General features: G+C 39.3%; 1 protein-coding gene across 1 annotated transcript in view; it reads left to right on the forward strand.

Annotated features, from left to right (window-relative positions):
- Nucleotides 1-2,405: 2,405 nt before the first annotated feature.
- FAM227A (family with sequence similarity 227 member A) overlaps nt 2,406-17,596 on the forward strand; it is a 74,499-nt gene continuing 59,308 nt past the window's right edge. The window contains 2 exon segments of the mRNA XM_060113808.1: nt 2,406-2,547; nt 10,401-10,483. Coding sequence (XP_059969791.1) covers nt 2,406-2,547; nt 10,401-10,483 — 225 coding nt within the window.

The following is a 17,596-nucleotide window of genomic DNA, read 5'->3' on the forward strand; positions in this document are numbered from 1 at the left end:
TTTTATTCTTCCACTCACCTGCCCCTAATATACAGCACAGTGCTGGGCACAGGGTGGATACTCAATAAAGTTAGTTTGCTCCCCCACCCATTTTTTCTCCCCAAATAGTGACAGTAAAAACTTATCATGCTTCAGAGAATACTTATCCTAAAATGATATGATGAAAATTTCAGAAGGGAACAGAGTATTTTAAATGTTTTTTTAACATATGCTTTTAACAAGCATAATATTCAATTCTCCCATTAGGCATGGGTAATGTTAAGCTAAAGCAAGAGGCTTCTTAACAGGGTCCCCCTAAGCCTGGCTTTTCAGAGAGCATGGAGTTTTCCAGTCATGCTGGCGGGGGTGGGTGGGTGGAAGAAAAGTGAGAAGCCCTAAAATGCACCTGCCTCCTCTTTACCCTCACCCGCTTGCCTGTATGGCTAAAGACTAGGGGCAGGAGGCAGGAAATAATAGTGTTGACCTGAGCCTGGGCCAACCTTTCCTACAATCCAGCTGACTTAGGACAGCCCAAAATGGATAGCCTCTTTGGACCAGAAAGAAGTGTGGTGAGTGAGTTAAAAATGGAATCAAATATTGAGTGAACCTAATTCCTAGAGAATAATTTGACTAATGGAGAAAGACGTAGAAGCAAATAATTCTGGTTCTGTACTGTAAGTGCTGTAATAGAGAGTTGAAAGCAGAATCCTGGACTTAACAGAAAAGGGGTGGTACTAATGGCCTGGAGTAATTCAAGAAGGTTTTCCAAAAAGACATATCATCTGGACTGATTGAATGGAGGGAATTGCATGTACAAAGGCATAGAGGCACAAAGAGCACAGCATGGCAGGGACCAGGAAGAAGTTCGGTGGGGCAGGCATGTAGGATGGATGGCTGGGGAGAAGACAGCAGAGCAGAAGGCATGAACCAAAAGAGAAGAAAGGAGACTGTGGTGAAAGGACACCTCAGTTAAGTTTTCCATCAAACTATACCTTTTCTCTCTCTTTCCATTATGTATGAGCTTCTTGAGGGCAGGTCTGAGTCTTTTACTTCATTATAACCAGGCCTAAACCACCAGGCTCTGGACAGGGAGGACCCACAGAGGGTAGTGATGAACTCCTCCTGGCCAATAAGCAAGGACCCAGGAGAGCACTGTGGCCAGAATATTCCAAATCCAGGAGGAAAAGTAGTGTGGGCCAGTTTCCTGAAAGGGAACAGAAAGCCTCAGCTAGATTAGGAGCCTCATGCTGAGGAGATGGACCCAGTATCATAGAAGCCCAGCATCTGAGTGCTGAAAAGGGGCTTAGGGACCTAATCCAAATCTCTGACTTTACAGGTGAGGCTCAAAGAGCCAAAGAGATTTGACTGCATTTCTAACTTGGAAATTGGCTTGCTAGATGGTCCGGAGCCCTGTTTTTTCAGCAGTCTAGTCTTCTTATTTTTATTTATTTATTTATTTGGCCACACCGTGTGGCTTATGGGATCTTAGTTCCCCAACCGGGATGGAACCCGGGCCCCTGGCAGTGAGAGCGCCGAGTCCTAACCACTGGACCACCAGGAATTCCCTAGTCGCCTTATTTTTAAAACCAGAATAATTCTCATCAGGGGGTGGTGGGGATCAGCAGGTAGAAAGCAAAAGTATATACGCCTTGAAGTTCTCTGTTAAGAATGTAGTACCTATATACAATGAACACATGTGGGCTTCTCATGTGGTACATATATACAATGGAATATTACCCAGCCATAAAAAAGAAGGAAATAACGCCATCTGCAGCAACATGGGAGGACCTAGAGATTGTCATACTGAGTGAAGTAAGTCAGACAAGAGAAAAACAAATACCATATGATATCACTTATATGTGGAATCTAAAAATATGGTACAAATGAACTTATTTACAAAACAGAAATAGAGTCACAGATGTAGAAAACAAACTTATGGTTACCAAGGGGGAAAGGGGCAGGGGAGGGATAAATTGGGAGATTGGGAATGACATATACACACTACTATATATAAAATAAATAACTAATAAGGACCTACTCTATAGCACAGGGAACTCTACTCAATACTCTATAATGACCTATATGGGAAAAGAATCTAAAAAGAATGGATATACATATATGTATAACAGATTCACTTTGCTGTACAGCAGAAACTAGCACAACATTGTAAATCAGCTATACTCCAATAAAATTTTTTTTTAAAAAAGGGCTTCTCAGACAAAAGCCTTTATTCCCCCATTAACATGCAGCATGTGCCTCGCTATCAGCCCTGCTTACAAGATGAGCATGGTTGTGCTTTCTAAGATGGTTCTATGCTATTTGTGATTCCCAGGAGGCTGGTGGAACAGAAAACAAGATTGTAGTGAGGAATGAGAGGCTCTTAAAAGTGGAAAGTTACTGTTTGTCAGTTTACAAGAAACTGGACAATGGCTGATTTCAGGAAGATGGATGTCATCAATTTCACTGCCTTGCCAATGGTGCCAGTAGATGAGCACCTGACTGTCTCATTCACTGCACGGAAAGCAATGAAGGATGCCATGAGGAAGAATCTGGAGGACAATCCACCCTGTATCCTTCTGTTGTGCTGTCTGCAATTGAGACCAAACACACCCGTGCAGAGGTGTAACCTGGGCTCAAGTCTATAACATACACCACTTACTAGATCGTTTCTTATATGTTTGTTAAGTTTTTTCAATTACTTAAGCCCTACCTGTCCTTTAAAAGGATATGAGGCTGTGAAGGATTGTTTGTCTTGAGTTTGTTTTACTAAGATAATCAGAAAGAGCCCTAAAGGAAGACATACTGGAAATATTCGTTGAAAGAATGGGGAAGAAGAGAAAAAAATGTTCTTTTTCCCCCATTGTCTCTTTCTTTCCCTTCTGCCTTCCAAAGAATTAAACTTATAGATAGAAACTAAGTTGTAGTCCAAACCTCTGCCCTCAGACTAGTTAGCTGAGTACCCAACTTTAAAAAAATTTTTTTCTTTTTTTTTTTTTTGTGGCCACACCGCATCGCAGCTTGCAGGATTTTAGTTCCTTGATCAGGGATTGAACCCAGGCCCTCGGCAGTGCAAGTGCAGAGTCCTAACCACTGGGCCACCAAGGAATTCCCTTTTTTTCTTTCTTTTTCTTTCTTTTTTTTTTTTTTTACTCCCTTTGACCTTTCCTCTTCTCACCTGCCACTGCCAGCACCTCTACCTGGGCCCAGACTTTGCCCCTTCTGACATCATCCAGGCTCTACCAGCATCTTTCTTCTCTGACTCTGCCTTTATTGATCCAGATCTCACTTCTGACCCTGAACCTTGTATCGCAGGGACCCACAGAATCCCGTCTCTGAGGGACCATAGAACTCATCCAGCAAATAAAGACCCTCTCAGGTTATAAATAACCCTGTCTTTCCATCTTATATAGAGCTCATTTACCTTCAAGTCATCCTCCTGCCAACCAAACTGCATGTATCCCTCTGCATCACCTCACTTTCCATGCCTCTCAGAAACCTTTCTCAAGATGAGCACAAATGATCCCATCAGGATCTATTTCAGGGTCTCACTTTCCTGGGCCTTTTTCTAATGTACCCTCTTTCTTCCTAATCCTACACTTACCTCAACCTAAGTAATCCATTTCACTTCCTATGATTTGTCATGTCCCTCCTTGACATCTTCATTTGTCAAGTATCCTCCAATTTGTAAGGACACTTGAAGGTAATGGAAGTAACAGTGAACCCTGCTATATGTGAAGGCAGTGAGGAGTGGTAGGATTACGGGGCTTTTACAAAGGATATATCCTAGACCAATTGAGGCTAAGACAGAAAGAAATGCAAACGTAGAGAGGGTAATAAGAGGGTGCATTGAACTGAGCAGCGATTTCAACAGTGATAAACAAGGTTGAGATGCCCTTGGACCCAGGCATCCTTCACCTGAAGGAAACAGCTCTCTGTGTAACTGTGTGCATCACAGCATTATCTGTAGTTGTAAAAAAAAATTTAAACAACTTAAATATTCAATAGCCAAGGTACAGTTAAGTCTATTAAGATGCATTCTCTAAATGGATTTGTATTCTGCCATTTAAAATATTATGAAGATTATTTAGCTTTATGGAAAATAATCATAATAATGAGTAGGAGAGAAGTCAGAGTAGTAAAATAGGCATCCACTGATATTATAATTATGTAAAAAAGTGTGTATATCATAATGCTAAAAGGAAGTCTCCCGAAAACCTAACAAGTTGTTAGGGTGGTAGCGTAATGGGTGATTCTTTTTATATTTTCCAAAGTGTCTAGAATATGGTTAATTTTTGTTTATAATTTGTAAAGAAACTCATTTAACACAAGATAAAAGAAGTGTGAATGTTTGCAGAGAAAATAATTAAATGAAAAGACAGCACAGAGGGCCCTGAACCAAGATGGCAGAGTAGAAGGTTGTGCTCTCACTGCCTCTTGCGAGAACACCAAGCTCACAACGAGCTGCTGGACAGTCATTGACAGGAAGACACTGGAACTCACCAAAAAAGATACCCCACATCCAAAGACAAAGGAGAAGCCACAGTGAGACGGTAGGAGGGGTGCAATCACAGTAAAATCAAATCCCATAACTGCTGGGTGGGTGACTCACAGACTGGAGAACACTTATACCACAGAAGTCCACCCACTGGACTGAAGGTTCTGAGCCCCACGTCAAGCTCCGCAACCTGGGGGTCCAGCAACAGGAGGAGGAATTCCTAGAGAATCAGACGTTCAAGGCTAGTGGGATTTGATTGCAGGACTTCGACAGGACTGTGGGAAACAGAGACTCCACCCTTGGAGGGACACACAAAGTAGTGTGTGCATCGGGACCCAGGGGAAGGAGCAGTGACCCGAGGGGAGACTGAACCAGACCTACCTGCTAGTGTTGGAGGGTCTCCTGCAGAGGTGGGGGTGGCTGTGGCTCACTGTGGGGACAAGGACACTGGCAGCAGAAGTTCTGGGTAGTACTCCTTGGCGTGAGCCCTCCCAGAGTCCACCATTAGCCCCACCAAAGAGCCCAGGTAGGCTCCAATGTTGGGTTGCCTCGGACCAAACAACCAACAGGGAGGGAACCCAGCTCCACCCAACAGCAGTCAATCGGGTTAAAGTTTTGCTGAGCTCTGCCCACCAGAGCAACAGTCAGCTCTGCCCACCACCAGTCCCTCCCATCAGGAAACTTGCACAAGCCTCTTAGATAGCTTCATCCACCAGAGGGCAGACAGAAGAAGCAAAAAGAACTACAGTCCTGCAGCCTGTGGAACAAAAACCAAATTCACAGAAAGATAGACAAGATGAAAAGGCGGAGGGCTATATACCAGATGAAGGAACAAGATAAAACCCCAGAAAAACAACTAAATGAAGTGGAGAGAGGCAGCCTTCCAGAAAAAGAATTCAGAATAATGAGAGTGAAGATGATTCAGGGCCTCGGAAAAAGAATGGAGGCAAAGATTGAGAAGATGCAAGAAATGTTTAACAGAGACCTAGAAGAATAAAAGAACAAACAAACAGAGATGAACAATACAACAACTGAAATGAAAACTGCACTAGAAGGAATCAATAGCAGAATAACTGAAGCAGAAGAACGGATAAGTGACCTGGAAGACAGAATGGTGGAATTCACTGCTGAGGAAGAGAATATAGAAAAAAGAATGAAAGGAAATGAAGACAGCCCAAGAGACCTCTGAGACAACATTAAATGCAACAACACTTGCGTTATCGGGGTCCCAGAAGGAGAAGAGAGAGAGAAAGGACCAGAGAAAATATTTGAAGAGATTATAGTCGAAAAATTCCCTGACATGGGAAAGGAAATAGCCACCCAAGACCAGGAAGCACAGAGAGTCCCATACAGAATAAACCCAAGGAGAAACAGGCCAAGACACATAGTAATCAAATTGGCAAAAATTAAAGACAAAGAAAAACTTATTGAAAGCAGCAAGGGAAAAACGACAAATATCATACAAGGAAACTCCCATAAGGTTAACAGCTGATTTCTCAGCAGAAACTCTACAAGCCAGAAGAGAGTGGCATGATATACTTAAAGTGATGGAAGGGAAGAACCTACAACGAAGATTACTCTACCCGGCAAGGATCTCATTCAGATTCGATGGAGAAAACACAAGCTTTACAGACAAGCAAAAGCTAAGAGGATTCAGCACCACCAAACCAGCTCTACAACAAATGCTAAAGGAACTTCTCTAAGTGGGAAACACAAGAGAAGAAAAGGACCTACAAAAACAAACCCAGAACAATTAAGAAAATGGTCATAGGAAGATACATATCGATAATTACCTTAAACGTGAATGGATTAAATGCTCCAACCAAAAGACACAGGCTTGCTGAATGGATACAAAAACAAGACCCATCTATATGCTGTCTACAAGAGACCCACTTCAGACCTAGGGACACAAACAACTGAAAGTGAGGGGATGGAAAAAGATATTCCATGGAAATGGAAATCAAAAGAAAGCTGGAGTAGCAATACTCATATCAGATAAATTAGACTTTAAAATAAAGAATGTTATAAGAGATAAGGAAGGACACTACATAATGATCAAGGCATCAATCCAAGAAGAAGATAAAACAATTATAAATATATATGAACCCAACATAGGAGCACCTCAATACATAAGGCAACTGCTAACAGCTATAAAAGAGGAAATTGACAGTAACACAATAATAGTGGGGGACTTTAATACCTCACTTACTCCAATGGACAGATCATCCAAAATGAAAATAAATAAGGAAACAGAAGCTTTAAATGACACAATAGACCAGATAGATTTAATTGATATTTATAGGACATTCCATCCAAAGACAGCAGATTACACTTACTTCTCAAGTGCGCACGGAACATTCTCCAGGATAGATCACATCTTGGGTCACAAATCAAGCCTCAGTAAATTTAAGAAAATTGAAATCATATCAAGCATCTTTTCTGACCACAATGCTATGAGATTAGAAATGAATGACAGGGAAAAAAATGTAAAAAACACAAACACATGGAGGCTAAACAATACATTACTAAATAATCAAGAGATCACTGAGGAAATCAAAAAATACCTAGACACAAATGACAATGAAAACACGATGATCCAAAACCTATGGGATGCAGCAAAAGCTGTTCTAAGAGGTAAGTTTATAGCTATACAAGCCTACCTCAAGAAACAAGAAAAATCTCAAATAAACAATCTAACCTTACACCTAAAGGAACTAAAGAAGACCAAACAAAACCCAAAGTTAGCACAAGGAAAGAAATCATAAAGATCAGAGCAGAAATAAATGAAATAGAAACAAAGAAAACAATAGCAAAGATCAATAAAACTAAAAGCTGGTTCTTTGAGAAGATAAGCAAAATTGATAAACCATTAGCCAGACTCATCAAGAAAAAGAGGGAGAGGACTCAAATCAATAAACTTAGAAATGAAAAAGGAGAAGTTACAACAGACACCACAGAAATACAAAGCATCCTTAGAGACTACTACAAGCAACTCTATGCCAATAAAGTGGACCATCTGGAAAAAATGGACAAATTCTTAGAAAGGTATGACCTTCCAAGACTGAACCAGGAAGAAACAGAAAATATGAACAGACCAATCACAAGTAATGAAATTGAAAATGTGATTAAAAATCTTTCACTGAACAAAAGTCCAGGACCAGATGGCTTCACAGGTGAATTCTATCGAACATTTAGAGTAGAGCTAACACCCATCCTTCTCAAACTCTTTCAAAAAATTGCAGAGGAAGGAACGCTCCCAAACTCATTCTATGAGGCCACCATCACCCTGATACCAAAACCAGACAAAGATGTCACAAAAAATGAAAACTACAGGCCAATATCACTGATGAATATAGATGCAAAAATCCTCAACAAAATACTAGCAAACAGAATCCAACAACACGTTAAAAGGATCATACACCATGATCAAGTGGGATTTATCCCAGGGATGCAAGGATTCTTCAATAGACGCAAATCAATCAATGTGATACACTATATTAACAAATTGAAGAATAAAAACCATATGATCATCTCAATAGATGCAGAAAAAGCTTTTGACAAAATTCAACACCCATTTATGATAAAAACTCTCCAGAACGTGGGCAGAGAGGGAACCTACCTCAACATAATAAAGGCCATATACGACAAACCCACAGCAAACATCATTCTCAATGGTGAAAAACGGAAAGCATTTCCTCTAAGATCAGGAACGAGACAAGGATGTCCACTGTCACCACTATTATTCAACATAGTTTTGGAAGTCCTAGCCACGGCAATCAGAGATGAAAAAGAAATAAAAGGAATACAAATTGGAAAAGGAGAAGTAAAACTGTCACTGTTTGCAGATGACATGATACTATACATAGAGAATCCTAAAGATGCCACCAGAAAACTACTAGAGCTAGTCAATGAATTTGGTAAAGTTGCAGTTTACAAAATTAATACACAGAAATCTCTTGCATTCCTATATACACTAATGATGAAAAATCTGAAAGAGAAATTAAGGAAACACTCCCATTTACCATTGCAACAAAAAGAATAAAATACCTAGGAATAAACCTACCTAGGGAGACAAAAGACCTGTATGCAGAAAACTACGAGACACTGATGAAAGAAATTAAAGATGATACCAACAGATGGAGAGATATACCATGTTCTTGGATTGGAAGAATCAATATTGTGAAAATGACTATACCACCCAAAGCAACCTACAGATTCAATGCAATCCCTATCAAATTACCAATGGCATTTTTTACAGAACTAGAACAAAAAATCTTAAAATTTGTATGGAAACACAAAAGACCCCAAATAGCCAAAGCAGTCTTGTGGGAAAAAAAAGGAGTTGGACGAATCAGACTCCCTGACTTCAGACTATACTACAAAGCTACACTAATCAAGACAATATGGTACTGACACAAAAACAGAAACATAGGTCGATGGAACAGGATAGAAAGCCCAGAGATAACCCCACACACATATGGTCAACTATCTATGACAAAGGAGGCAAGGATATACAATGGAGAAAAGACACTGTCTTCAATAAGTGGTGCTGGGAAAACTGGACAGCTACATGTAAAAGAATGAAATCAGAACACTCTCAAACACGATACACAAAAATAAACTCAAAATGAATTAGAGTCCTAAATGTAAGACCAGACACTATAAAACTCTTAGAGGAAAACGTAGGAAGAACACTCTTTGACGTAAATCACAGCAAGATCTTTTTTGACCCACATCCTAGAGTAATGGAAATAAAAACAAAAATAAACAAATGGGACCTAATGAAACTTCAAAGCTTTTGCACAGCAAAGGAGACCATAAACAAGACAAAAAGACAACCTTCAGAATGGGAGAAAATATTTGCAAACGAATCAACAGACACAGGATTAATCTCCAAAATATATAAACAACTCATGCAGCTCAATATTAAAAAAAACAACCCAATCCAAAAATGGACAGATGACCTAAATAGACATTTCTCCAAAGAAGACATACAGATGGCCAAGAAGCACATGAAAAGGTGCTAAACATCACTAATTATTAGAGAAATGAAAATCAAAACTGCAATGAGGTACCACCTCACCCCAGTTACAATGGGAGTCATCAGAAAATCTACAAACAACAAATGGTGGAGAGGGTGCGGAGGAAAGGGAACCCTCTTGCACTGTTGGTGGGAATGTAAATTGATACAGCCACTATGGAGAACAGTATGGAGGCCCCTTAAAAAACTAAAGATAAAATTACCATATGATCCAGCGATCCCACTACTGGGCATATACCCCGTGAAAACCATAATTCAAAAAGGCACATGCACCCCAATATTCATTGCAGCACTATTTACAATAGCCAGGTCATGAAAGCAACCTAAATGCCCATTGAGAGATGAATGGATAAAGAAGATGTGGTACATATATACAATGGAATATTACTCAGCCATAAAAAGGAATGAAATTGGGTCATTTTTTGAGATGTGGATGGATCTAGAGACTGTCATACAGAGTGAAGTAAGTCAGAGAGAGAAAAACAAATATCATATATTAACGCATATATGTGGTACCTAGAAAAATGGTACAGATGAACCAGTTTGCAGGGCAGAAATTGAGACACATGTGGAGAACAAACGTATGGACACCAAGGAGGTAAAGCAGCAGCGGGGTTGGGGGTGGTGGTGTGATGAATTGGGCAACTGGGATTGACATGTATACACTGATGTGTATAAAACTGATGACTAATAAGAACCTGCTGTATAAAAAAATAAATAAAATTAAAAAATTAAAAAAATAATAAATAAATGAACTGTGGGAAAAGAAAAAAAAAAGACAGCACAGAAAGGCAGTGAGCTGCTGTTCTTCCCAGGCTCCCCCATCCTGTTCTATTTGTGTGTAATCATCAGCCAGAAAGTTTCCTTAACAGACTCACCTCCCAGCCTGCTTCACTGGCTCCATACAGCAGGTGAACAAAGAGATTGCTGAGACAGATCTGAGTCCCAACCCATTGGTGCACAGCCTGGTAAGTTATGTGTGCTGAGGCAAGGCCTCCAGGAAGGAGGGGCCCTAGGGGCCCCTCTACTTATTTGAAAGCACATTTGCACAATAGAAGTCTCAAAGGTATATTTTTTAAATTAATAAACTTTATTCTTAGAGACATTCTTGGTTCATAGCAAAATTGAGCTGAAAGTACAGAGTTCCCACATACCCCCTCCCCGTCCCCACACATGCACAACCTCCCCATCACCAGAGTGGAACATTTATTATAATTGATGAACCTAAATTGACACATCACATTCACCCAAAGCCCATGTTTACATTAGGTTTCTCTCCTTGTGCTGTACATTCTATGAGTTTGGACACATGTATAATGATATATGTCCACCCTTATAGTATTATACAGAATAGTTTCACTGCCTTAAAAATCCTCTGTGCTGCTATTCATCCCTCTCTCCCCCCAGTCCTTGGCAACCACTGATCTTTTGCTATCTCCTTAGTTTTACCTTTTCCAGAATGTCACAGAGTTGGAATCATAAAGTATGTAACCTTTTCAGATTGGTTTCTTTTACTTAGTAATATGTCTTTAAGGTTTCTCCATGTCTTTTCATGGCTTGATAGCTCATTACTTTTTTGCACTGAATAGTATTCTGTTGTTTGGATGTCCACAGTTTATTTATCTGTTAACCTACTGAGGGGCATGTTGGTTGCTTCTGAGTTTTGGCAACTTTGAATAAAGCTTCTATAAACATTCATATGCAGGGTTTTGTGTGGACATATATTTTCAGTTCACTTGGGTAAATACCAAGGAACATGAATCCTGTACCATATGGTAAGAGTATGTTTAGTATAGTAAAAAACTGCCAAATTGTCTCCCAAAGTGGCTGTGCCCTTTTGCATTCCCACCAGCAGTGAATGAGAGTTCCTGTTGCTCCACAGCCTCATCAGCATTTGGTGTTGTCAGTGTTTGGGATTTTGGCCATCCTAACCAGTATACTGTGATGTCTCGTTGTTTTAATTTGCAGTTCTCTAATAACGTGATATTAAACATCTTTTTATATGCTTACTTGCCATCTGTATATCTTGTTTGGTGAGGTGTCTGTTGAGGTGTTTGCCCCATTTTTTTATTGAGTTGTTTGTTTTCTTATTGTTGGGTTTTAAGATTTCTTTGTATATTTTGGATAACAGTCCTTTATCAAATGTATCTTTTGCAAATATTCTCTCCAGTCTGTGGCTGGTCTTCTTTTTCTCTTGACATTGTCCTTTGCAGAGCAGAAGTTTTAAGTTTTAATGAAGTCCAGCTTATCAGTTATTTCTTTCATGGATCATGCCTCTGATGTTGTATCTAAAAAGTCATTGCAAAACCCAGGGTCATCTAGGTTTTCTCATCTAGGTTATCTTCTAGGAGTTTTATATTTAGGTCTATTATCCATTTTGACTTAATTTTTGTGAAAGATGTAAGGTCTGTGTCTAGGTTCGTTATTTTGCGTTTGGATGTTCAGTTGTTCGAGCACCATTTGTTGAAAAGTCTATCTTTGCTCCATTGTATTGCCTTTGCCTCTTTGTCAAAGGTCAATTGACTTTGTTTATGTGGGTCTATTTCTGGACTCTCTATTCTGTTCCATTGATCTATTAGTCTGTTTTTTTGGCCAATGCCATGCTGTCTTGATTACTGTAGTTTTATAGTAAGTAAGTCTTGAAGTCAAGTAGTGTCAGTTCTCCTTCAATACTGGGTTTGCTATTCTGGGTCTTTTACTTCTCCATGTAAAGTTTAGAATTAGTTTGTCAATATCGACAAATAAGTTTCTGGGATTTTGATTGGGACTGCATCGATCAAGTTGGGAAGAACTGACGTCTTGACAATATTGAGGCTTTCCATCTGTGAACATGGAATATCTCCATTTATTTAGTTGTTTAATTTCTTTCATCAGTTTTGTAGTTTTTCTTATTTTAGTCTTGTACATATTTTATTAGATTTATACCTAAATATTTCACTTTTTTGTTAATGTAAATGGTATTGTGTTTTTAATTTCAAATTCCACATGTTCATTGTTGGTTATAGGAAAGGTCACATATCCAGTTGATTGATGATGCTGTTGAGTTCAGCTATTTTCTTACTAATTTTCTGTCTGCAGGATCTGTCCCTTTCTAACAGAGGGGTATTAAAGTCTCTAACTATTATAGTAGATTCATCAATGGATTCATTGTCCATGCAATTCTTTTTTTGCCTCATGTATTTTGATGCTCTGTTGTTAGGCACATACACATTAAGATTGTTAAGTCTTCTTGGTGTATTGACCATTATATAATGCCCCTCTTTATCCCTGATAACTTTCCTGGACCTGAAGTCTGCTCTAAGTGAAATATACTTTTTTTTATTAGTGTTAGTATGGTATATCTTTCTTCATACCTTTACTTCTAATCTATATATTTATTTATATTTAAAATGGGTTTCTTATAGACAAAGTATTTTGGATCTTGTTTTTGGATTTACTCTGACAATCCCTGTCTTTTAATTGGCATATTTAGACCTTTCATGTTTAAAGTGATTATTGATATAGTTGGATTAATATCTACCGTATTTGTTCTGTTTTCTATTTGTTGGCCTGCTCTTTGTTCCTATGTTTTAAAATATTTATTTATTTTTAATTTATTTTTATTTTTTGGCTGTGTAGGGTCTTAGTTGCAGCATGCGGGCTCTTTGTTGTGGCGCGTGGGCTTCTCTCTAGTTGTGGTTCATGGGCTCAGTGGTTGCGGCAAGTGGGCTTAGTTTCCCCGCGATGTGTGGGATCCTAGTTCCCTGACCAGGGATCGAACCCACGTCCCCTGCACCGGAAGGCGGATTCTTAACCACTGGACCACCAGGGAAGTCCCCTTTTTCCTAGTTTTGTCTTCCAAACTTTTTCTGCCTTTTGTGGTTTTAATTGAGCACTTTATGTGATTTTATTCTCTCTCCTTTCTTAGCATATCAATGATACTTCTTTTTGTACTTTTTTTAGTGGTTGCCCTAGAGTTTAAAATACACATTTACAACTAACGTAAGTCTACTTTCAAATATTACTATACCACTTCACAGGTAATGCAAATACTTTACAATAATAAAATATTCCTAATTCCATCCTCCTGTCTTTTGTATCATTGCCATCATTCATTTCATTTCACTTGTGTATGTGTGTATATGTATATAGACACATATTGCTACTATTATTTTGAAGAAATTGCTATCTGTTAGATCAATTAAGAATAAAAAAACAAAATTTTTTATTTTACTTTCACTGATTCATTCTTTGATGCTCTTCCTTTCTTTATGTAGATCCAAGTTTCTGACCTGTATCATTTTCCTTCCCTCTAAAGAATTTCTTTTAGCATTTCTTCACGGCAGATGTACTGGCAACAAATTCTCTCAGTTTTCGTTTGTCTGAGAAAACCTTCATTTCTCCTTCACTTTTGAGGGATAATTTTGCAGAGTACAGGATTCCAGGTTGGCAGGGTTTTTTTCCTTTACACTTTAAATATTTCACTTCATTTTCCTCTTGCTTGCATGGTTTCTGAGAAGTTGGATGTAATTCTTATCTTTGCTCTTTTATAGGTAAGGTATTTCCCCCCCCCCGCCCCGGCTTCTTTCAAGATTTTTGTTTCTTTTTTTTTTTTTTTGTCTCTGTTTAAATATTTATTTATTTATTTATTTAGGCTGCGCCAGCTCTTAGTTGCAGCAGTGGGATCTTCGTTGCCGCATGTGGGATCTTTAATTGTGGTATGCGGGATCTTTTAGTTTCAGCACGCAGACTTCTTAGTTGTAGCATGTGTGTGGGATCTAGTTCCCCGACCAGGGATTGAACCCGGGCCCCCTTCGTTGGGAGCACAGAGTCTTACCCACTGGACCACCAGGAAAGTCCTTAAAGATTTTTATCTTTGATTTTCTAAAGTTTGTATATGAAATGCCTAGGTGTAGTTTTTTGGGTTTTGTTTTTGTTTTTGTTTTTTGCATATATCCTACTTGGTGTTATCTGAGTTTCCTGGATCTGTGTTTTGGTGTCTGACATTAATTTGGGAAATTTTCCAGTCATTTTTTGCTTCAAATATTCCTTCTGTTCTTTTCTCTCTTTCTTCTACTTCTGGTATTTCTATTATGCATATGTTACACTTTTTAAGAGTTGTCCCATAGTTCTTGAATATTCTGTTCTGTTTTGGGGGGTTTTTTTTCAGTCTTTTTTTTTTCTCTTTGCTTTTCTGTTTTGGATGTTTCGATTGTCATTTCCTCAAACTCAGAGATTCTTTCCTCAGCCGTGTCTAGTCAACTAATGAGCCCGTCAAAGGCATCCTTCTGTTTTGTTACAGTGTTTTTGATCTCTAGCATTTTTTTCCAAAGATTTTTTTTGATGTGGACCATTTTAAAAGTCTTTATTGAATTTGCTACAATATTGCTTCTGTTTTATGTTCTTGTTTTTTTGGCCACGAGGCATGTGGGATCTTAACTCCCCAACCAGGAATCGAACCACAGCCCCTGCATTGAAAGGCGAAGTCTTAACCACTGGACTGCCAGGGAAATCCCCTCTAGCAACCACTGGACCACCAGGGAAATCCCCTCTAGCATTTGTTTTGGACCCTTTCTTAGAATGTTCATCTTTCTGTTTACATTATCCTTCTGTTCTTGTATGTTTTCTGCTTTTTCTGTGAAAGCCCTTAGAATATAAATCATAATTTAAAAAAATTCCTGGTCTGATAAGTCCAACATTTCTGCCGTGTCTGACTCTGGTTCTGATGCTTGTTTATGCTCTTCAAACTGTGCCTTTTGCCTTTTAATATGCCTTGTAATTTTTTGTTGAAAGGTAGATATGACGTACTGGATAAAAGGAACTGCAGTAAATAGGCCTTCAGTAATGTGGTGGTAGGTGTGAGGGTTGGGGGGGAGTGTTCTGTAGTCCTATGGTTGGGTCTCAGTCTTTTGATGAACCTTCGGTACCTCTGGACTGGACTTCACCATTGCTTCTCAGTTTTCTCCCCACTCTTGGGTGGGACAAGATAGCTAAATGGTGCTAGAATTGGGTATTTCCCCTCCCCCAGGTGGGTTAGGCTCTGGTAAATTATTGTCTCCTGAGGGAAGACAAAATGCTATATGGGATATTTAAGAATGGTTACATTTCCTCTGCACTTCCACGTGGGGTCATCAGCTGGAGCAGAACAGCAGTGGCTCTCTTTATCAGAGCGTGAGGTCTCCAGGTCGCCACAGTCCCCACCACTCCCTGATGCTCCTGATATGGAGGCAAAGTGTTGGTTGCCACATGGTCTTACGCTCGGCTGGCTTCACTCATTTATGTTACTATGTCTCCAAACACAATGAGAGAGACACAGACTAGAAGAGAACCCAAGTCATTTGTTGGCAGTGCAGTTCTGTAGATTGGGAGGACCTTCTCTGTGGGTTCTCACTTGGCCTGATCTTCAGTCCACCATGCTCCCTGGACCTCCTTCTCTCCCATCCCTTCTCTCTGCTTCTTCGGTCTGTCTTAACCCTGCTCCTTTACCTCCTGCCAGTTCACTCCACCTAAACCTCCTCACCCCTTCCTACCTGGCGTCTTGCTCTCCACCAAGTTCCTCTGGCCCAGGGTCCTGAACCTGGTGGTCTGCCTCCACAGTTTTTAGCTTTACCCTCACCTCGGCTTTTCCAGTACTGACTTTTGGGCCAGTTTAGCTCTTGAGTCAACAATCTTTTTCTTTTATTAAAAAAATTTAAATAGCAAGGTAATGCATGTTTATTCTAAAGTATTCAGGTATCTACAAGTATGTAAGTAAACAGTGAAAGTCACTTTCCCTCCCAGCCCTAGATCCCTCCCTAGAAGTAACCATTGCTAGTTATGTGGTGTATATCCTTCCAGAACTTTAAAAAAATACATTAGAAATATACAATATAGACATTTAGGGTTATTGTTTTCTTTTAGGGTTATTGTATCCTTCCAGAACTTTAAAAAAATACATTAGAAATATACAATAGGGCTTCCCTGGTGGCGCAGTGGTTGAGAGTCCGCCTGCTGATGCAGGGGACACGGGTTCATGCCCCGGTCCGGGAAGATCCCACATGCCACAGAGCGGCTGGGCCCGTGAGCCATGGCCTCTGGGCCTGTGCGTCCAGAGCCTGCGCTCCGCAACGAGAGAGGCCACAACAGTGAGAGGCCCGCGCACCACAAAAAAAAAAAAAAAAAAAAAAAAAAAAAGAAATATACAATATAGACATTTAGGGTTATTGTTTTCTTTTTTAATGTAATCAGCATCATACCATAAATATTGTTTTGGAAGCTGCTTTTATTTATTTATTTATTTATTTATTTATTTTTAGCATAAATACCTCTTGGAGATTTTTCAAAGTCAGTGCTGTTGACTGATCCCATTCTTTTTGTAGCTGCATAATATTCGAAAAGTTGGATATGGCATAATTAATTTAACTATTCCCTATCAATAAGTATTTCAGTGCTATTTTCATCATAGTGGACATGTGCATATTTTTGTACATGTATCTTGGGACTCATCTGCAAATATTTCTGCAAGCTAGAGCCCTAGAAGTGAAATTTAAAATTTTGGTAAATATAGTCAAGTTGCTTTTCACAGAAGTAAAGGCATTCTTCACTGAAGTGGAAAGGACACCATGAGCTTCTGTTTCCCCTACCCCACTGTCGAACACATTCTAGAATTGAGTTGTAAATAAAAGCAAAATAGACACACACACTATTTGGAATGATTCCATGTAAAAAGCCTTATATCTCTGTATGTGTTCATGAGGGTATAGCACCAGAGGCACAAAATAAGACTGTCAGAGTTTAGATTCCTGCTGCTTTACTGTTTTCTCACACTGTGACATTAGGTAAACTATTTAACCTTTATGAGTCTCAGTTTCCTGTAAAATAGTGATAACATTAATAATATACCTGCATCATAGATGTATTATCTCTGAAAGAACTGGACGAGTTAAGACTCCTGAAAACCCTTAGATCAGTGCCTGGCCCACAAGAAGGACATTATCTATGTATAAATGTGTAGGGGAGAAGTCTGGAAGGATGCATATCAGATCGAGTCAGTTCTGGAAGGGGAGTGGGATGGAAAGGGGTAAACTGTTTTTACTCTGACTACTTCTGTAATGTTTGGGTAT

The sequence above is a fragment of the Mesoplodon densirostris genome, chromosome 11, assembly GCF_025265405.1.
Source record: "Mesoplodon densirostris isolate mMesDen1 chromosome 11, mMesDen1 primary haplotype, whole genome shotgun sequence".
Lineage (NCBI taxonomy): Eukaryota > Metazoa > Chordata > Mammalia > Artiodactyla > Ziphiidae > Mesoplodon > Mesoplodon densirostris.